This window comes from Hemitrygon akajei, chromosome 3, assembly GCF_048418815.1.
Source record: "Hemitrygon akajei chromosome 3, sHemAka1.3, whole genome shotgun sequence".
Taxonomy (NCBI): domain Eukaryota; kingdom Metazoa; phylum Chordata; class Chondrichthyes; order Myliobatiformes; family Dasyatidae; genus Hemitrygon; species Hemitrygon akajei.
The window spans coordinates 200,406,187-200,428,445 of record NC_133126.1 but is presented as its reverse complement, the minus strand read 5'-3'; the positions used below and the strand labels follow the sequence as shown (position 1 = coordinate 200,428,445).

The window sequence follows — 22,259 nt, the reverse complement described above, 5'->3', positions numbered from 1 at the left end:
CATTTGATAAGGTCCCACATAGAAGATTGGTGGGTAAAATCAAAGCTCAGGGCATCGGGGGGAAGACATTGACATGGATAGAAAACTGGTTGGCAGATAGAAAGCAAAGGGTAGCGGTGAATGGGTGTTTCTCGGAATGGCAGGTGGTGACTAGTGGGGTGCCACAGGGCTCTTTATTGGGACCACAGCTGTTTACCATTTACGTTAACAATTTGGATGAAGGCATAGAAAATAACATCAGCAAATTTGCTGATGATACTAAGCTGGGTGGCAGTGTGACATGTGATGAGGATGTTAGGAGAATTCAGGGTGACTTGGATAGGCTGGGTGAGTGGGCAGATACTTGGCAGATGACGATTAATGTGAATAAGTGTGAGGTTATCCACTTTGGGAGTAAGAACAGGAAGGCAGATTATTATCTGAACGGTATAGAGTTGGGTAAGGGAGTAATACAAAGAGATCTCGGAGTCCTTGTTCATCAGTCACTGAAGGTGAATGAGCAAGTGCAGCAGGCAGTGAAGAAGGCTAATGGAATGTTGGCCTTTATTACAAAGGGAATTGAGTACAAGAGCAAGGAAATCCTCTTGCATTTGTACAGAGCCCTGGTGAGACCACACCTGGAGTATTGTGTACAGTTTTGGTCTCCAGGGTTAAGGAAGGACATCCTGGCTGTAGAGGAAGTGCAGCGTAGATTCACGAGGTTAATTCCTGGGATGTCTGGACTGTCTTACGCAGAGAGGTTAGAGAGACTGGGCTTGTACACGCTGGAATTAAGGAGATTAAGAGGGGATCTGATTGAAACATATAAGATTATTAAGGGATTGGACAAGATAGAGGCAGGAAATATGTTCCAGATGCTGGGAGAGTCCAGTACCAGAGGGCATGGTTTGAGAATAAGGGGTAGGTCATTTAGGACAGAGTTAAGGAAAATCTTCTTCTCCCAGAGAGTTGTGGGGGTCTGGAATGCATTGCCTCAGAAGGTAGTGGAGGCCAATTCTCTGGATGCTTTCAAGAAGGAGCTAGATAGGTATCTTATGGATAGGGGAACCAAGGGATATGGGGACAAGGCAGGAACCGGGTATTGATAAGGAATTGATCAGCCATGATCTCAAAATGGCGGTGCAGGCTTGAAGGGCCGAATGGTCTACTTCTGCACCTATTGTCTATTGTCTATTTCTACACTATTCTTGGTTGGTGCGGCTGTAACGAAACCCAGTTTCCCTCGGGATCAATAAAGTATGTCTGTCTGTCTTGTCTGGATTGTTCTTTGTTTGGAAACTCTCCCTGATCTTACCACCACAGGTGACCCTACCAGGACCTCGCTCCAGGTGGCATCTCAGGAACTCACAACCGTGATCCTTGTCGAAGTGTTGAAAGAAAGACCGAACAACTAAAAGACTCAACCACTAACCATGGCCTCCACTTAATCTTGCCCAAAGTGCAACAGGATATGTGGCCTCTGCAGGCACCACCTTCATAATCCACTTGGTTCACTGTGGTCTGTATGGAGAGTATGCAAGACAAGCTTTTCACTGCACCTCGTCCTTTTAGGACAGAGACGAGGAGGAATTTCTTTAGCCAGAGGGTGGTGAATCTGCAGAATTTGTTGCCAAATCATTGGGTATATTTAAGGCAGAGGTTCGTGATTTGGTCAGGGCATGAAGGAATACGGAGAGAAGACAGGAAATTGGGGTTGAGAGGGAAAATGGATCAGCCATGATGAAATGGTAGAACAGAAATGGCCTAATTCTGCTCCTATATCTTGTGGTCTTGTGGTATATGTGACATAATGAAAGAATCTGACTTGATTCTGTACGCTGTATGATATGTACGCTGGATCATTCCAGTGAACCTTCTGTGAAACATAGATCATTTCTTTCTGTCATTTCTCCAATGACGTCTGTGCCTTTACCTGCCTGAACCATGTATTCCCTCCCTGAACGTTCACCCCTCTCATCCATCTTTTAATATTCAAAAATTTAAGCTTCAAAGTACATTTATTATCAAAGTATATATGAGATACATTTTCTTGCAGACATTTCAGAGTATTCTTCAGAATTCACAAATTCTTGTTTCTTCACAGTAGAACAAAGGAATACAATAGAATCAATGAAAACCCACACACAACAACTGACAAACAACCAATGTGCAAAAGAAGACAGTGTAAATACAATACATAAATAAATAAACAAATAAATTATACTGAGAATGAGTTCAAAGTTCAAAGTTCAAAAGTAAGTGTACTATCAAAGTACACACATGTCACCATACATAACCCTGAGATTCATTTTCGTGCAGGCATGCTTAATGATGTATGCTTATACTTAATAATAATTAGTGTACTTAATTACAGTATACTAATATTGAATAGATTAAAAATCGTGCAAAAATCAGAAATAATGTATATTAAAAAAGTGAGGTCGCGTTCAAGGTTTCAATGTCCATTTAGGAATTGGATAGCAGGGGGGAAGAAGCTGTCCCTGAATCGCTGAGTGTGTGCCTTTGGGCTTCTGTACCTCCTACCCGATGGTAACAGTGAGAAAAGCACATGCCCTGAGTGCTGGAGGTCCTTAATAATGGACGCTGCCTTTCTAAGACGCTGCTCCCTGAAGATGTCCTGGATACCTTGTAGACTAGTGCCCAAGATGGAGCTGACTAGATTTACAACCTTCTGCAGCTTCTTTCGGTCCTGTGCAGTAGCCCCTCCCCCCCATACCAGACAGCGATGCAGCCTGTCAGAATGCTCTCCATGGTACATGTATAGAAGTTTTTGGGAGGTTTTGTTGACACACCAAATCTCTTCAAATTCCTAATGAAGTATAATCCCTGTCTTGCTTTCTTTATAACTGCATCAATATGTAGGGATCAGGTTAGATCCTCAGAGATCTTGACACCCAGGAACTTGAAACTGCTCACTCTCTCCACTTCTGATCCCTCTATGAGGATTGGTATGTGTTCCTTCGTCTTACCCTTCCTGAAGTCCACAATAAGCTCTTTCTTCGTACTGGTGTTGAGTGCAAAGTTGTTGTTGCAACTTCACTCTGCTAGTTGGTATATCTCACTCTTGTGCGCTCCTGAAAAAAACTGTTTTTCTCCAGTACTGCTGAAGGGTTTCTGCCTGAAATGTCAACTGTACTCTTTTCCATAGATGCTGCCTGGCCTGCTGAGTTCCTCCAACATTTTGTGAGTGTTGCTCAGATTTCCAGCATCTGCAGATTCTCCCTTGATAATAGATTAATGCATCAAGCCTAAACTCCTGGAATTCTGAGCATAGAGATTATGGATTTGAATAGGAACAGGAGAACAGGCCTAGGGATTTGCTTTGGAAGTTTAGCCTGTAGTTTCCCAGGGAACAAAGCACAAGCAACGGCAACTGGTGGAATCCAGGGTAAAAAATAAATAAGGGTCTAAACCCCAAATATTGACAGATGATGCCCGGCCTGTTCAGTTCCACCAGCAGTTTGTGTTTTTTGACAGAGTATGATGGGTTCCATTCTTTACCGTAAGTGATCATGGCTGTTTGCACTGGAGGATCTCACCTATGGCATTGGAATATTGCACCCGTTAGACTGGGAAATCTCACCTGTTAGAAAGGGGTATCTTGCCTGTTAGTCTGGGGTATCTCACCCGTTAGACTGGGAAATCTCACCGGTTAGAAAGGGGTATCTTGCCTGTTAGTCTGGGGTATCTCACCCGTTAGACTGGGAAATCTCACCTGTTAGAAAGGGGTATCTTGCCTGTTAGTCTGGGGTATCTCACCCGTTAGACTGGGAAATCTCACCGGTTAGAAAGGGGTATCTTACCTGTTAGTCTGGGGTATCTCACCCGTTAGACTGGGAAATCTCACCTGTTAGATTGCAACATCTCATCTGTTAGACTGGGAGTATCTCATCTGTTGATATCTCATCTGTTAGACTGAAATATCTTAACTGTTGGCATTGGGGCATCTCAACTGTTAGATTGTGGTATTTCAGCTATGAGACTGGGGTATCTCACCTGTTAGACTGGGATGTGTCACCTCTGGCACTGGTGTTTCTCACCTATTCACCTGGACTATTCAGCAGTTAATTGGACTGCGACTCCATCAGCTCCTCCCAAATTTCCCACGTCTTCTAAAGCTGAAGGCAGCAGACACAGGGAATGTCACCTACAGGTCCCCTCCAGAGTTATCCACTGCTTGAAATTTATCTCCTTTTTTTTCAATTCTTTCACATATTTCCTGAATTATATCTCCTAGGAATGTTCTCTCCATCCTAACAGCACCAGCTTCACAAGGACTGCTGCGTTTTAAGAAGGCGGCTCAACGCCCACCTTCACCTTCTCAAGATAATAAAGGATGGTCAATAAATGCCTTGCCAACAACACCCATATCCCGAAAATTTATGTTTGAAAGATCATAGTGGCAGATGTGTATTGATTGGTCCAAAGGTGAGACTGGTACTGTGTGTGGAAAACAAACTCCTCGTGGGGAGAGGCTTGAGTACGTGACATTTACTGACGCAGAATCTGAAGTCATTCTCAGAAAGAGAGGCATTTTGTTTATTCCAAAATTAATCATTTAACTGCAAAACTGAGTGAGATTGATGAAGAATTCTCGATTGATTCTGCTGCCTTCACAGAGTTAAGGTGGTTCAAGCTGTCCTCAAAGCATTGAGCTATCACTCGAATGTTATATCCCATGTCATATGACATGGGTGGTCATGGTCTTTCCATGATCATATGTGCTTGGCAAGTTTTTCTGTCGAAGTGGTCTGCCATTGCCTTCTTCTGGGTGGTGTCTTTACAAGACGGGTGACCCCAGCCATTATCAATACTCTTCAGAGATTGTCTGTCTGGTGTCAGTGGTCACATAACCAGGAGTTGTGATATACACCACCTGCTCCCATGGCTTCACGTGTCCCTGATCAGGGGGCTAAGCAGGTGCTACACCTTGCCCAAGGGTGATCTGGAGGCTAGTGGAGGAAGGGAGCATCTTACACCTCCTTTGGTAGAGACGTATCTCCACCCTGACACCCTATGGAGTTATACAACTGTGAAATAGGCCCTTTGGCTCAACTGGGCCATGCTGATGGAAACTGAAGAGGGAATATGAAATGTTAACTGTTTCTCTATCTACTTGATGGCTCTGGGCCTGTACTCACTGGAGTTTAGAAGATCTTATGGAATCCTGTCAAATATTGAAAGGCCAGATAGTGTGGACATGGAGAGGATGTTTCCTATAGTGAGAGAGTCTAAGACCAGAGGGCTCAGTCTGAGAACAGAGATGAGAGGGGGATTCCTTTAGCCAGAGGGTGGTGTATCTGTGAAATTCATTGCCACACACAGCTGTGCAGGCCAAGTTATTGGTTATATTTAAAGCAGAGGTTAAAAAGTTGTTGATTAGTCAGGGTGTCAAGGATTGCAGGGAGAAGGCAGGAGCATGGGGTTGAGGGGGACAATAAATTAGCAGTAATGTGGAGCAGATGTGATGAGCCAAATGGCCTAAATTTGCTCCTATGTCTTCTGGCCTTATGGAGATTTTCCCATTAGGTTTCATGTTTACTTGTTCTTATTTTTAGAGTCGCTAAGTTGATTTAGTTATTGAACTTAAATTCCCCAGCTGCCACTGCTGGGATTCAGACTCCTCAATGGACAGGGAATTCTGCTGACAGCCCCAGCCCAGGGTGCAGGAGGATGTGCTGAGGGGCAAACTGAAGCTTAGTGCAACCAAAGCTACGTGTCTGTGGGTAAAGTCCATTCTGGGTTGAGATATTACCAGCACACATTGTGACAACCATGTGAGGGCAATGGGGCTACAGTTGTTCCTGTTTCTCCTCACTGTGGAAAGTAATAACCGTGAGCTTTAAGGACTTGTCTTATACTGTTTCTTCCTGAGCCGAGACCTGAGGTAGTTTGGGGGCAGCTTGGTCAAGAACCTTCACTCCATCTGCAGTAAGCAGGATTTCACTCCAAACCCCATTCCCACTCTGACGTTTCAATCCAGGGCCTCTTCGTTGATCACGATGAAACCATCCTCCGGAGAAGGAGCAACTCCTCATATTCCGTCTGGGTCACCTCCAACCTGATGGCATGAACAACAAATTGGCCAACTTCTGGTAATTTTCATGCTTCACCTTCCCTTTTCTTCAATTCCCCAGTCTGCCCCCCCCCTTACCTTTCATCCTCAACTGCCTAACTCCTCCTCTTGGTGCCTCTAGTCATTCCCTTTCTCCCATGGTCCACTCTCCTCTCCTGTCAGATTCCATCTTCTTCAATCCTTTACATTTTCCTCCTATTAACTCGCAGCCTCTTACTTCACCCCTTCCCCACCCATCTGACTTCACCTATCAACTTCTATCTTGTCCTCCTTCCCCTCCCCACACCTTCTGATTCTAGCATCTTCCCCATTCCTTTCCAGCACAATGCCCAACCCTTCTCCCTTCACAGCCAAGCTAGGGACCATCCATGGGGTCTGTACACTTCCCAGTATCCCAGTCCACAGCCCAAACCTATGAGGGCTTACCTCTTGCCTGGATTGAAACACACACACACACACACACACACACACGAATTACAGTAAATATATATATAATGGTTAAATTAAAAGTAATTGTGCAAATACAGAAATTAAAAAAGAGAGGTAGTCTTCAATGCTTCAATGTCCATTTAGAATCCGTATGGCAAAGGGGAAGAAGCTGTTCCTGAATTGTTGAGTGTGTGCTTCAGGCTTCTGTACCTCCTTCCTGGTGGTAACAATGAGAAGAGGGCATGCCCTGGGTGATGGGGGTCCTTAATAATGAATTCCACCTTTCTGAGGCACCGCTCGGTGAAGAGGTCTTGGGTACTACGGAGGCTAGTATCCAAGATAGAGCTAACTAACTTTACAACTTTCTGGAGCTTCTTTTGATCCTGTGCAGTACCCACCACAGTGCACCCCCCACACCAGCTGGTGACGGAACCAGTCAGAATGCTCTCCGTGGTACATCTATAGAAGTTTTCAGGTGTTTCATGTGACAAAACAAATCTCCTGAAACTCCTAATGAAATACAGCCAGTGCCTTGTCTTCTTTACAGCTGCATTGACATGTTGTGACCAGGTTAGATCCTCAGAGATCTTGACACCCAGGAACTTGAAGCTGCTCATTCTCTCTACTTTGGATCTCTATGAGGATTGGTTTGTGTTCCTTCATCTTGCCCTTCCTGAAGTCCACAATCAGCTCTTTGGTTTTACTGATATTGAGTGCCAGGTTGTTGCAACACCACTCAACTAGCTGGTATATCTCACTCCTGTACACCCTCTTGTCTCCATCTGAGATTTTGCCAACGATGGTTGTATCATCAGCAAATTTATAGATAGCATTTGAGCTGTGCCTGGCCACACAGTCACGGGTATAGAGAGTTGTTTACCATTTATTGGAGATCCAGCCAGAATTCTGCCAAAGTTCAGTGGCTCTATGGTCTTTTGGACCTCCTTCTGCGCCAGAATGGTGCCAAGATTATGCTGCTGGATGTGTTGCAGCTGGAGTCAGGGACCCTTGTGTCAGAGACAGATCTCATTTCCAGAGTTCTTCAAGTTGACAAGCAGAGACTTCCTGCTTCCTGTCTATCCTTGACTCTCAGCGGAGTGAGTCAGTAGGAGTTGGGTTGCAGTAATTAACTCCATGGTTGCCTGTACTCTCTCCCTATATATTTTTAATAAATCCACATTTTCCTTGCTGTACTCTGATTCCTCCTCTTTTTTCCAGTCCTGAGGAAGAATCTTGGCATGAAACGTCAATTATACTCTGTTTCATCAATGCTGCCTGGCCTGCTGAGTTCCTCTGGCATTTTGTATGTGTTCCTTGCTATCCCTTGTTATACCCATTCTCCTCCTCCAATATCTTCCAAAATTTTCAGGTCCCTTTTCCCACCTCTTGATCCTTCTGTCCTTCTCACAACATGATTATTAACCTAGTGATAGTTGTTACTGTGCAGTGAGCTGAGAGGACCTGGTTACCCAATGATAGTTGCCAAGGTACAGTGAGCAGGGAGGACCTGGTTATTCAGCGATAGTTTCCAAAGTACGGTGAGCAGGGAGGACCTGGTTACCCAGCAACAGTTGCTAAGGAGCAGTAAGCTGTGAGGATCGGGTTGTCCAGTGACCGCTGTCCGGTGCAGTGAGCTGAGAGGACCTGGTTACTGAGCAATAGTTTCCAAAGTGCAGTGAATTGAGAGGACCTGGTCACCTAATGGTAGTTGCTAACAAAAAAGTAAGCTGAGAGGACCTAGTTACCCAGCGATAGTTATCAAGCTGCAGTGAGCTGCAAGGATTTGATCACCCAGTGATAGTTGCTAAACAGCAATAAGCTGAGAGGACCTGGTTGCCCAGAGATACTTGCATTAGGGCAGTGAGCTACTAGGACCTGGTTGCCTGGTAATCTTCACCACATTACACCCAGTGATAGTTGCTAAAGGGTAGTGAACCATCAAGACCTGGTAACCAGACAATGGTTGCCATAGCAGTGAGCTGTCAGAACTCAGTTACCACAAATAGTTTTGACATCGGATTTCCTGGTGCCAGTGGTCACGTGACAGTGAGCTGCTAGGACCTGGCTAGGTTACCAGGCGATGGTTACCATGGGACTCCTGCTATAAACACAGGTTGCAATGCAGCTCATTGAAGAGACAGAGAGAGGAATGAACAGCCGATTTGTCCATGTGGGAAGATCCCTCATTGCCCTCGGGACGACTTGCATCTTCCTGGGGATCATCAGCTTTTTCCCGGTCTTTTACTACAAGCCATGGTTTGCAGGATGGAGTGTACAGATTGCCTGTCCCATCTGGAATGGAGCCCTGGTAGGAGAGAGATGTTTCAGTCTACCATCCCAGCTCTCTATCTAGTGGCTGTGGGAACAACTCCTACACTGTCTCTCAGGCAGTTCAGGACCCAGGCATCGACATAGAGACACAGCGTAGTGTCGATCTATACAGGTGCAAAGCAGTGTCAGTAAGAGCAGGCTCAATGCAGAGTGAATAACTATAGGCACAGTGCAGTGTTGATGTGTACAGGCACAGTGCAGTGTTGATGTGTACAGGCACAGCGCAGTGTTGATGTGTACAGGCACAGTGCAGTGTTGATGTGTACAGGCACAGCGCAGTGTTGATGTGTACAGGCACAGCGCAGTGTTGATGTGTACAGGCACAGCGCAGTGTTGTTCAGTACAGGCATAGTGCAGTGTTGATAAATACAGGCACAGTGCCGTGTTGATGTGTACAGGCACAGCACAGTATTGATAAATACAGGCACAGCACTGTGTTGATGTGTACAGGTACAGCATAGTGTTGATGTGTACAGACACAGCACAGTGTTGTTCAGTACAGGCATAGTGCAGTGTTGATAAATACAGGCACAGCGCAGTGTTGATAAGTACAGGCACAGCACAGTATTGATAAGTACAGGCACAGCGCTGTGTTGATGTGTACAGGCACAACGCAGTGTTGATGTGTACAGGCACAGCGCAGTGTTGTTCAGTACAGGCACAGCGCAGTGTTGATAAATACAGGCACAGTGCAGTGTTGATGTGTACAGGCACAGCGCAGTGTTGATAAATACAGGCACAGCGCTGTGTTGATGTGTACAGGTACAGCATAGTGTTGATGTGTACAGACACAGCACAGTGTTGTTCAGTACAGGCACAGCGCAGTGTTGATAAATACAGGCACAGTGCAGTGTTGATGTGTACAGGCACAGCGCAGTGTTGATATGTACAGGCACAGCACAGTATTGATAAGTACAGGCACAGCGCTGTGTTGATGTGTACAGGTACAGCATAGTGTTGATGTGTACAGACACAGCACAGTGTTGTTCAGTACAGGCATAGTGCAGTGTTGATAAATACAGGCACAGCGCAGTGTTGATAAGTACAGGCACAGCACAGTATTGATAAGTACAGGCACAGCGCTGTGTTGATGTGTACAGGCACAACGCAGTGTTGATGTGTACAGGTACAGCATAGTGTTGATGTGTACAGGCACAGCGCAGTGTTGATAAGTACAGGCACAGCACAGTATTGATAAGTACAGGCACAGCGCTGTGTTGATGTGTACAGGCACAGCGCAGTGTTGATATGTACAGGTACAGCATAGTGTTGATGTGTACAGGCACAGCGCAGTGTTGATAAATACAGGCACAGCGCAGTGTTGATGTGTATAGGCACAGCGCAGTGTTGATAAATATAGGCACAGTGCTGTGTTGATGTGTACAGGTACAGCATAGTGTTGATGTGTACAGGCACAGCGCTGTGTTGATGTGTACAGGCACAGCACACAGAATCATGGAGAAATACAGCACATTCAGACCATGCCAGTAAGTAAGATGCTGAGCAGTGTTGATGACTGCAAGCACAGCACAGAGTCGATAAGTACAGGTGGGGTGTAGTGTTGATAAATACAGGTGCAGAGTGGAGTCAACGAGTACAGGTGGAGTACAACATCAATTTCAGAAATGGTGAATACAGGAGCACCAGAGTACTGATAAGGACAGTCACAGTAGAGAGTTGACAACTACAAGTGAAATAAAGAGATTATACAGGCATAGCACAATGCTGATAAGCACAGGAGAATTTTGAGGATAATAATTACAGTTGTAGTGCAGCACTGGTGAGTACAAGTACACTATGGATCGATACATACAGGTGCACTATGGGTTGATACGTACAGGTGCGCTATGGGTCAATACGTACAGGTGCACTATGGGTCAATATGTACAGGTGCACTACGGGTGGATACGTACAGGTGCACTATGGGTCAATACGTACAGGTGCATTATGGGTCGATACGTACAGGTGCGCTATGGGTCGATACGTACAGGTGCACTGTGGGTCAATATGTACAGGTGCACTACGGGTGGATACGTACAGGTGCAGTATGGGTCGATACGTACAGGTGCACTGTGGGTCAATACGTACAGGTGCATTATGGGTCGATACGTACAGGTGCACTATGGGTCAATATGTACAGGTGCACTATAGGTCAATACGCACAGGTGCACTATGGGTCAATACGTACAGGTGCACTATGGGTCAATACGTACAGGTGCACTATGGGTCGATATGTACAGGTGCACTATGGGTCAATAGGTACAGGTGCACTGTGGGTCAATACGTACAGGTGCACTATGGGTTGATATGTACAGGTAAATGTTATTACATTCAGGTGTACTATAGGAGTTATTAGTACAGGTGAACTATAATAAGTCCTGGTGAACTATGGGATTCATTTGTACAGGCAAAGCCCTGGAATGACTGGAGACCTGTGAGAGTTCTCATAGTTTCACTGGGATACACTGCCAGGGTGTCAAACATCATGGGTTAAACAGAAGTGAGGTACAAATTACCCAAAATGTAGGGCACAGCGTGGTTTGGCAGAGAGAGCCACTGCCTCACAACCTGAGATATCCTGGTTCGATCCCAACCTCTGCCGCTGTCTGTGTGGAGTCTGCATATTCTCCCTGTGAGTGTATGGTTTCCTCCAGCGATGTGTGGGGTCAGTGCGTTAATTGGCCATTATAACACCCACAGTGTGACCCTCCCTCAGTACCACCCCTGCCACAGTGACCCTCCCTCAGTACCACCCTCCCACAGTGTGACCTTCCCTCAGTACCACCCCTCCCTCAGTGTGACCCTCCCTCAGTACCACCCACCCACAGTGTGACCCTCCCTCAGTACCACCCCACCCACAGTGACCCTCCCTCAGTACCACCCCTCCCACAGTGTGACCCTCCCTCAGTACAGCCCCTCCCATGGTGACCCTCCCTCAGTACCACCCCTCCCACAGTGTGACCCTCCCTCAGTACAGCCTCTCCTATGTGTGACCCTCCCTCAGTACCACCCCTCCCACCGTGTGACCCTCCCTCAGTACCACCCCTCCCACAGTGAACCTCCCTCAGTACCACCCTCCCACAGTGTGACTGTCTTCCAAGTTTGAATGTCAGCACTTTGTGTCTGGGACAGGGTGGGAGAGTGTCTGACGAGGAGTTGGAAGGCATGTTGAGCATCTTTGGGAATAAGAGTAAATTCAAACCTCGGCCCTTCTCGTTAACAGGCTTTCATCGTTGGAGTGCTGGTGCTGCTGGCTGAGAGGGAGGAGAGCTCACGATCTATGGTAATGATGAACAAACTTCAGAGCAAAACATGAAAACATTGACTTGGACAAAACTTTGAAGAAGAGTGTCAGAAAGGGGCTCAGGAGTGTAGGGATTTGTCACCAAGTCTGCAGACAATATGAACATAGGGCAAGCAGTGTTGTGGAAGCAGAGAGAATCCCCCCAGGGGTTCCCAACCCGGACTCCATGGACCCCTCAGTTAATGGTAGTGGCCCATAACAGATTAGGGGAACAAGGGGGGAAATCTCATTGAACCTATCAACTATTTAAAAGCCTACATAGAGTGGACATGAACAGGATGTTTCCTCTAGTGGGGGAGTCTAGGACCAGTGGGCAGAGACAGAGTGGATGTGGAGTGGATGTGTCCTATAGTGGGGGAGTTTAGGACCAGTGGGCACGGCTCCAGAATAGAAGGACATGCATTTTTATCAGGAAGTATTTGGTGAATCTGTGGAATTCATTGCCACATACAGTTGTGGCCAAGACATTGAGTATACTTAAAGCGGAGCTGATAGGTTCTTGATTATTCAGGGTGTGAAAGGTTTGGGGAGAAGGTGGGAGAATGGGGTTGAGAGGGACAATAAATCAGCCATGATGGAGTGGCAGAGCAGACGCGATGGGCTGAATGGCCTAATTCTGCTTCTATGTTGTATGGTTTATGGTCTTATGGATTGTGGAGGGGTTATGCAAAGGTCAGGAAGGGGAAAGTAATGGTTATCCAAGGGTCAGGGTGGGTTTATGGAGGAGTCGGGAAGACTTCATGGAAAGATCAGGAGGGGACAGGGACAGTATGGTCACTTTTCCTGACTGATGTCTCTTTCCTTTGGCAGCCTGGAGCCACGCTGACCTTTGCCCTGATGACTTTAGTGACCTCGGCCGTACAGTTCACCGTGGAGCTGATGGCTGTTCTGATCGGGCCGCTCTGCTACTTCTCCTACGCGGGGGCTAGCGGGCTGGGCTACCTGGGCTACGCCGTCCGCTTCCCCTACCCCTACGGCTTGTCCCCCGTCTGCCTGGATCCTCCGCTTCACGAGTTCTACCACCTGGGCCTCCACGTTCTGGGCTCCGCTCTCGGGCTGGCCACCTTCTGCCTTGCCCTGGCCACCTGCCTCAGGCTCGCCCTCCGGTACAGCAGGACGGGCACCCTCAGCGTATGTACACCTCCCCTGCGCTGGCTAATGATCCGACCCACCTACCCCCCGTGGGCAGACAACAGGAGATCTGGGGGTAGGAGGGGTGAGGTGGTGGGGTCAGGGTTTCCCCTACGCCCTCTCTGGACCCTCAGGAACTACGGGTATTTTGCTCGGGAAGGGTAGATCACTTGCTAGCCAAGACAACTGGCTAATTGGACACATGTAAAGATTTGGAACTGGAATAGGAATTAGTTTATTACATGAACTTGGTCAGCATTGGAGGAGGTGGAGAAAGAAGGTTGAAAGAGTACAGAGAAAATTTATAAGGAGGTTGCCAGGACTTGAGGACCCATGTTATAGAGAAAGGTTGAATAGATTAGGACTTTACTCCCGGGAGAACGGGGGAATGATTTGATCTAAGGCCTTCGTTGGTCAGGATCCAGCTGTCCAGATGTGCAAGCCTGGGCAATACGATATGTAGAACAAGCCGTTGCCCATTTAGCACGCTCCCCCCCCCCCCCCCCCCGCATATCTGATGAACCCAAAGGAACGGCAGAGACTGACACAGTTGCCAGTCAGCATTGAACTCAATGTAAGACTCCCTCAGGGGCTCCAGCTCCGTTTCCTTCCCTTGGGTTCACTCCCAAAGCCGTGAGTGGGTGTCGCCACAAGGCAGCGGAGGTTCGAGGTCAGAGTTTTCCTTCTCCTAGATGAGCTGCCAACCACGGCTGACAAGCCCCATCTGCCTGAAGCAACTGGTTTTAAAGCTTTTTCCCCTTTTCCCATCAGTAGAAGTGACTCTGCTGGGCTTAGTACCCAAGGGACGTGTTAAGGCCAAAGCCAGACTTGGTTGTCAGAGGCTATTTGCGACGCACGCATGAGGAGCATTTAATAGGCAGCGAGAACTTGTCCCCATTACCACCCCCAGCTATAACAAACTGGATAAACCAGAGGCTTGAAAGAGGTATGCAAGTTATGAGGGTGTAGACAGGATGAATGCAACCTACCTTTCCACGGAAGTGGGTGAGGCCAGAACTAGAGGTCATGGGTTAAGGATGACAGGTGAAATATTTAAAGGGCACGTGAGGGGGAGCTTCTTCACTCAGGGGATGGAGACAGTGGAACGAACTGCCAGTGGAAGTAGCAGATGTGGGTTCAGTTGCAACATGTAAGAGAAGTTTAGATAGGGACATGGATGGGAGGTGTAGATCGATGGGACTAGGCAGAATAACAGTATGACAAGGAGTAGATGGGCTGAAAGGCCTCTTTCTGTGCTGTAATGACTCTAATGCTCTAAGAGCCTCCCTTATAGCACTAGGGAACCGTTCAAGAGTCTGATATCAGAGAAGTTGTGCTTGAGCTTGGTGGTATGCGCTTTCTGCCCAATGGGAGAGGGGAGAGAGGAAGAATGTTTGGGATGAGCGGGTACTTTAATTATACCGGCTGCTCTACCGAGGGAGTGGGAAGTGTAGACAGAGCCCCTGGATGGGGGGCCGTTTTCTGAGCTATATCTACAGTTTCTCATGGTTATGAGCCATACCAAGCTGTGACGTGGTGTACCTGTAAAAATTTCTGAGGCTCGAAAGGGACGTGTGGAATTTTCTCGGCCTCGTGAGACCCCGTGGTCAGTTCTTTTTCTCTCATGGACTCTACACCTGGGGCATTTCCAGGTGAAGTAAAATGGGTCACACTCTAGCCAGGAGCTCAGAGGACCATTCAATGGCCAGTGTTAATTCTGATTTTTATCCAAGATTATCTTAGGCCAGAAAAGAGGCTGAAAAGTTGCTGCTTCATGATCGTGTTATTAAGAGGTGATAGAACAAAGGAAAATTGGACAGACAGTGATGGACGTCTACTGAGCAAAGAGAGAGAGACAGAGAGAAAGAAAGAGAGAAAGGGAGAGAAAGGGAAAGAGAGGGAGAAAGTCAGACATACAGAAAGGGAGAGAGAGTGAGAGAGAGAAAGGGAAAGAGTGAGAGGGAGAGAGAGAGAGTGAGAAAGAAAGAAAGAGGGAGAGAGAGAGAAAGTTTGTATCACCACTAAAGGTATATTAAACTGGTATATGCATATACCATTAAATTATAAGCGGGTAACTGTTAAATTGCAAAGAAAGTAACAATTAAACAGTCAGCTCTAACACCAACACAAGTTGGCCAAAGGGTCTGTTCTTGTATGAGTTTTTATGAGCCTCCATTGGCATCAGTCTGGAAGGATGAGGTTTGCTGGGATGAGGAGTGAATGAAAGGCCCTCTACCTGCAATCCCATGGGCACATAGAACTGATGTGCCCACATCGCTCTTCATGTCCTTCCTTCCTGTCGGATCCACCCGCAACCCCGATCATCTGATCTCAGTTCATGCACCCCTGTGAGTTTCTTAGCAACCCTCATCCCACCCCAGGACTCTCCCATCACCTAAAATCCCAAATGGTAAAGTAGAACATCAGTTTGGGGCATGCAATCACACCTTCTTCTTGCTCGCCCACAGGGTCAACGCTGGAGATGGTAACACAGCCTCACACTGCCCTGGTCTCTGGATTACTGGCATGTAGATATCAACTGGACCAGAAATACCTCCGTAACCCGGGGCTCCGTCACGGAGGGGCCAGGGTGGCTGGTGTTAATATATCACCCCATTGCTTTCCCTCCCCTCTCCCCCTCTTCCCCACTCCCTCCCTCTCTCTCCCCCTCTCCTTCACTCCCACTCTCCCCAAACTCTCCCCCTCTCTCCCCACCCCATCCTCTTTCCCCGACTCTCCCTCTGCCTTTCTCCCACTTTCCCTCTCTCCTCACCTCTCACTCCTACCTCTCTCTCTCTTCCCTCTTTTCTCGCTTTTCCCTGTCTCCCTCCCTCCTCCCACTCTCCTCCTCATTCCCCAGGTCTCTGTCACTTTCTCTCTCACCGCACTCTCTACCCCCTTCTCCCTTCCTTCTTTCCTTTCTCTGTCCCCTCTTTCTACCCCCCAAGCTCTTGCCCACCTTTCTCCCCATATCCTCCCTCTCTCACCCCACTCTCCTGTTCTCTCTCCCTCTCTTTTCCTCTTCCCCCTCTCTCCTTTGTTCTCCCTCCCTCTCTCTTTACCCTCCAACCTCTCTCTCCCTTTTCTGCCTCTCCCTCCCTCCCCTCTCTCCTACTCTTCTTTCTCCCTCTCCAACTCTCTCTTGCCCCCTCTCTCTCCACCCACCTCTCTCTTTATCTCTCTCTCTCTCTCTCTCTCTGTCACCCTCCCTGCCTCATGTTGCTCTCCCCCTCTGCACCCTACTGCCCCCTAGTCTCTGTTTTTACTGCCCCTTCCCTTTTCCCATTCCACCCCACCCTGGTCCCTGTAGCAACAACCCCCCTACTCCCTACCAGTAACTCTGGGACAGACCCCTGGCCAGCGACAACAGCAGCTGCCATTTACAACTTCCCGGGGCCAAACGGCCGAAAGAAAGTCCAGTGCAGAGTTGGCAGCGGAGGAGGGGTTGAGGGAGGTACCTTAAGGGTGCAGGGAGGTGAAGTCACATCCCTCCAGGGAGGGGTGTGGTTGGAATACCAGGGAACGGGACTGTATTCAGTATAGGTATAGATGGAGAAAGGTGTGAATAAGATTGAAAGAGTGCAGAGAAAATTTAGAAGGATCTTGCTGGGACTTTAGAACATTGAATAGGGAAAGATTGAATAGGTTAGGACTTTATTCCCTGCTTAGAAGAATGAGGGGAGATCTGATGGAGGTTTACAAAATTAGAAGGGTACAGGTAGAGTAAATTCAAGCAGGTTTTTTTTACACTGAGGTTGGGTGGGACTAGAACTAGAGGTGATGGGTTAAGGGCAAAAGGTGAAATGCTTAAGATGACCATGAGGGGTGAATGTGGATTTCATTTCAGCATTTAATGAGAAGTTACCTGAATGGGAGGGATACGGAGAGCTATGGTCTGAGTGCAGGTCAATGGGACTAGGCAGAATAATAGTTTGACAGAGACCAGATAGGTTGCACATCGTGCTCCTGTGTCGGTGTGCTTGATAACTCTGTCTGAGTGACAGTGCCAGCGGGCGTGACAGAGGATGACAGACCTGAAGTTGAGACTAAGATGATTAAATCTGAACAGGAAGGATCGGTGAGAGTTATTGAACACTGGGGTGCGGCCAGGCTGGGTGTGGAGGCAGGCAGCACGTACAGCCACCACCTCACAGACCCGGCTTCGATCCCATCCTCTGGCACTGACTGAATTCGTTTCGGAATCAGAACTATTATCAAAGACTGATATGATGTGAGATCTGCAGATTTGCGGCATCAATACAGAACGAAGACAGAAAATTGCTATCAACAGCACTCTAAAGGAACAGTGAGGTAGTGTTCATGGTGCATTGTCCATTCAGAAATCCGATGGCCGAGGGGAAGAAGCTGCTCCTGATATATTGATTGTGTGGTTTCACACTCCTGTACCCCCTCCCTGATGGTAGCAGTGAGAAGAGGGCATGTCCTGGGTGACGGGGGTCCTAAATGATGGATGCTACTTTTTTGAGGCATCGCATTTTGAAGATGTCTTCGATGGTGGGAAGGTTGTGCCTGTAATGGAGTTGACTGAATCTACAAACCTCAGTCTCTGGAGACTGTGTGTCCATAAGACATAGCAGCAGAATTAGGCCATTCAGCCCATCAAGTCTGCTCTGCCATTCCATTGTGGCTGATCTCGGATCCCACTCAACCCCATACACCTGCCTTCTCACCATATCCTTTGATGCCCTGACTATTCAGGAAACAATCAGCCTCCACTTTAAATATACACACAGATTCACCGCAGTCTGTGGCAGAGAGTTCCACAGATTCACTGCTCTCTAGCTAAAAAAAAATCCTCCTTGACTCTGTTCTAAAAGGTCAACCACATTCTTCTAAATTCCAGTGAGTACAAGTCCAAATCTGCCGGATGCTCTTCGTATATTAACCTCTTCATTCCGGAATCATCCTCGTGAACCTCCTCTGGACTCTCTCCGATGACACCACATGCTTTCTGAAATATGGGGCCCAAAAGTGTTGAAAATACTCTAAGTGTGGCCTGACTAGTGTTTTATAGAGCCTCAGGATTATCCCCTTAAAACAAAAGCCAATATGGTATTTGCATATCCTCCCTGTGACCGCATGGGCTTCTCCCCACATTCGAAAAACATGAGGGTCAGTAGGTTAATTGAACATAGAACTTAAAACATTACAGCACAGTCCAGGCCCTTCAACCCAGAATGCTGTGCTGATCTTTTAATCTACTCCAAGATCAATCTAACCCTTCCCTCCTACATGGTCCTTCATTTTTTTTCATCATGTGCCTATCTGGAATTGGTGAGGGTCAAAGAGGACATTGTGAATTTCTTGAGCCTCCTGAGGAAGTAAAGATGTTAGTGTGAATTCCCAACAGCCAAAGAGAAATCCGGGCCAAATATAATTAGACCCAGTGGCCTCTTTATAATGTACACCTTCTTGTTAATACAAATATCTAATCGGCCAATCATGTGGCAGCGACTCTGTACATAAAAGCATGCAGACATGGTCAAGAGCTGCTCATACGACCATCCACCACCTGTCCCCATGTCACCCTGATCTAGGGGTCTAAACTTTCGTATTTCAGGCTAGCAGAGGGAAGCAGTGCCTTACACCTCCTTCAATAGAGACATGTCTCCACCCCGACACCTTGGAGGGTGGTAGGTTCTTGATTAATCAGGGCTTCGAAGGTTACGGGAAGAAGGCAGGAGAATGGAGTTGAGAGGTGTAATAAATCAGCCATGGTTGAATGGCAGAGTAGACTCGATGGACTGAATGGCCTAATTCTATTCCTATATCTTATGGTCTTATAAAGTAGACAGATGATATCTTTTACCCAGGATTGAGATGTCTAGTACCACAAAGCATTCATTTAAGATGAGAGGGGGTAGTTTCAGAGGAGATGTAAGGGGCAAGTTTTTTTACTCAGAGAGTGGTGGGTGTCTGTAATGTTCTGCCTGCGGTGGTGGTGGGGGCAGATACATTATGTATTTTAAGAAACATTTAGATATACGTGTGAATGCGAGGAAAGTGGAGGATTAGAGATTCTGTGTAGGCAGAGGTTGGCCACTTGATTATTAATTTAATTGGGTTTGCACAGCTTTGTGGACCAAAGGGCCTGTTACTGAGCTGTACTGTTCTACGTTCTAATAAAAAGAATTAAACAGATCAGCTTCCTTTGTCACGTGTACATCGAAACAAACAGTGAAATGGGTCATTTCCATCAGTGACCAACACAGTCCAAGGATGCACTAGGGTCAGTGTTGCCACACCTCTGGCACCAGTACAGCATGTCCACAGCTCCCTAACCCTAACCCAGACATCGTCGGACCGTGGGGGGAAACGGTGGCACCCAGAGGAAACCCACGCGGTCACAGGGAGAACGTGCAAACTCCTTACAGGCAGCGGTGGGTATTTTCATTTTCTCCCCATGACCATGTATGTTTTAGTGTTAGCACCTGTGTGAATTCAAAGTTATGATCAAAGTACGTGTACGTCACCATACACAACCCGAGATTCATTTTCCTGTGGGCATTCACAGTGGAACCAGTGTAAAACTACACACAAGCAAAGACAGACAAACAACCAGTGTGCAAATGAAGACAAACTGTGTAAATACAAATTAATTAAAATAATAATAATAAATAAACTATAAATAAATAATCCAACTCTGTTACGGACGGTCCCAAGCCTGACTACAAAAGGAGGGTTGGGCATGGGGCCAGCAACTCCATCCCATAAAAACCCAGAGCTATAGAAACACCAACAGAAGCTCCAATGACCTCATCCCTGGGAGAGGAAGGATCTTCATATCGAAGATGGACTACATCTGGGGACAGCTTGATCACTGGCCCAGGGCAGAGGACACTGGTGAACTGCTGTTGGTGCATATGCCCCAGTAGGAGTGATGGTTTAAGTAAATCAATAAACAATACTGAGAACGTGAGTTATAGAGACCTCGAAAGTGAGCCCATAGGGTGTGGGGTTGAGTGAATCACTGAATCAGTTCAGTACATGTGAATTATCAGCAAACAATCCGCTGGACGAATTCCATAATATTTCATACCTTGACCAATCGAGAACCTTTCAAACTCTGCTTTAAATACACCCAATGATTTGGCCTCCAGAGCCGTATGTGGCAATGAATTCCACAGATTCCACACCCTCTGGCTAAAGATATTCCTCCTCATTTCCATCCTAAATGGTCTTCTCTCTATTCTGAGGCTGTACCCTGTGGTCCTGGTCTCCCCCACTATAAAAACATTCTCTCCATATCCACTCTATCTAGGCCTTTCAACATTCGATAAGTTTCAATGAGAAACACCTTCATCCTTCTAAATTCCAGTGAGTACAGGCCAGAGCCATCAAACATTCCTCATAAGATTTCATTGCAAGAATAATTCTCATAAACCCCCTTCAAACCCTCTCCAATGACAGCACATCTTTTCTTAGATAAGGGGCCAAAACTGCTCTCAATACTCCAAGTGAGACCTCTACAGTGTCTTATAAACCCTCAGCTTTACATCCTTGCTCTTATATTCTAGTCCACTCAGAATGAATGCTAACATCGTATTTGCCTGCCTTATCACTGACACAGACTGCAAGTTAAACATTAGGGAATTCTGCATGAAGACTCCCAAGTCACTCTGCACCTTGGATTTTTAAATTTTCTACCCATTTAGATAGTCTATACTTTTATTCTTTCTACCAAAGTGCATGACCATCCACTTCCCAACACTGTATTCCACCTACCACTTCTTTGCCCATTCTCCTAATCTGTCTAGGTCCTTCTGTAGCCTCCCTGCTTCCTCAACACTACCTGCCCCTCCACCTACCTTCATATCATCCACAAACTTGACTCCAAAGTCATCAATTCCGTCACCTATTGACCTATAATTTAAAAAGAAGCGCAGACCCTACTAGTCACTAGCAGACTACCAGAAAAGGTTCCCTTTATTCCCACTCTTTGCTTCCTGCCCATCAGCTAATGCCAGTATCTTTCCTGTAATGCCATAGGTTCTTATCTTGTTAAGCAGCTTCATGTGAAGTTAAAAGACCTTCTGAAAATCCAAGGATACAAAATACACCAATTCTCCTACATGTTATTTCAACATATTTGTCAGGCAAGAGATTCCCTTAAGGAAACCTTCCTGACTTTGGGCTCTTTTATCATCTGCCTTCAAGTACCCTGAAAACCAGATCCTCAACAATCAGCTCCAACATCTTCCCAACCACTGAAGTCAAACTAATAGGCCTGTAATTTCATTTCTTCTGCCTCTCTTCTTGAAGATAGGAGTGACATTGGCAATCATACCTAAATATTTTATTCTTGAAGGATCACTATCTGTGCCTCCGCAACCTCCTCAGCTATCTCTTTCCAAATCCTGGGTGTAGTCCATCTGGCCCAGGTGATCGAGCTACCTTCAGACCTTCCAACTTCCCAAGCACCGTCCCCTAGTAATAGCAACTGCGCTCACTTCTGTCCTCTGACACTCAGACTTCCAGCGTACTGCTCGTGTCTCCCACAGAGAAGACTGATGGAAAATACTTATTGAGTTTGTCTGCCATTTCCTTATTCCCCACGATGACCTCTCCAGTATCAGTTACTAGCAGTCTGATATCCATTCTCACCTCTCTTTTCCTCTTTCTGTATCTGAAAACACTTTTGCTATTCTCTTTATTAATGGCTAGCTTACCTTCATATTCCATCTTTTCCCTCTTTATTTTTTTTTGTTACCTTCTGTAGGTTTTTAAAAGTTTCCCAATCCTCTACCTTCACACTGATTTTGCTCTATTATATGCCCTCTCTTTTGCTTTTATGTAGTCTTTCACTTCTCTTGTTAGCCACGATTGTGTTATCTTACCTTTAGCATACTGCTTCCTCTTTGGGATGTACCTATCCTGTGCCCTCTGATTCCCATCTTCCTGTCAAATTAGTATAAACCCTCCCCAAAAGTTCTGGAAAACCTGCCTACAAGGATATTAGTCCCCCTC

At 46.7% G+C, this 22,259-nt stretch overlaps 1 protein-coding gene across 1 annotated transcript; it reads left to right on the top strand.

The window, feature by feature from the left end:
* Positions 1 to 8,624: 8,624 nt before the first annotated feature.
* Positions 8,625 to 19,597, top strand: LOC140724671 (transmembrane protein 212-like). The gene is made up of 4 exons (XM_073039097.1): positions 8,625 to 8,813; positions 12,060 to 12,119; positions 12,951 to 13,271; positions 15,740 to 19,597. The coding sequence occupies exons 1-4, from the start codon at positions 8,625 to 8,627 to the stop codon at positions 15,758 to 15,760; spliced, it is 591 nt and encodes a 196-aa protein (XP_072895198.1). The 3' UTR covers positions 15,761 to 19,597.
* The last annotated feature ends 2,662 nt before the right edge of the window (positions 19,598 to 22,259 follow it).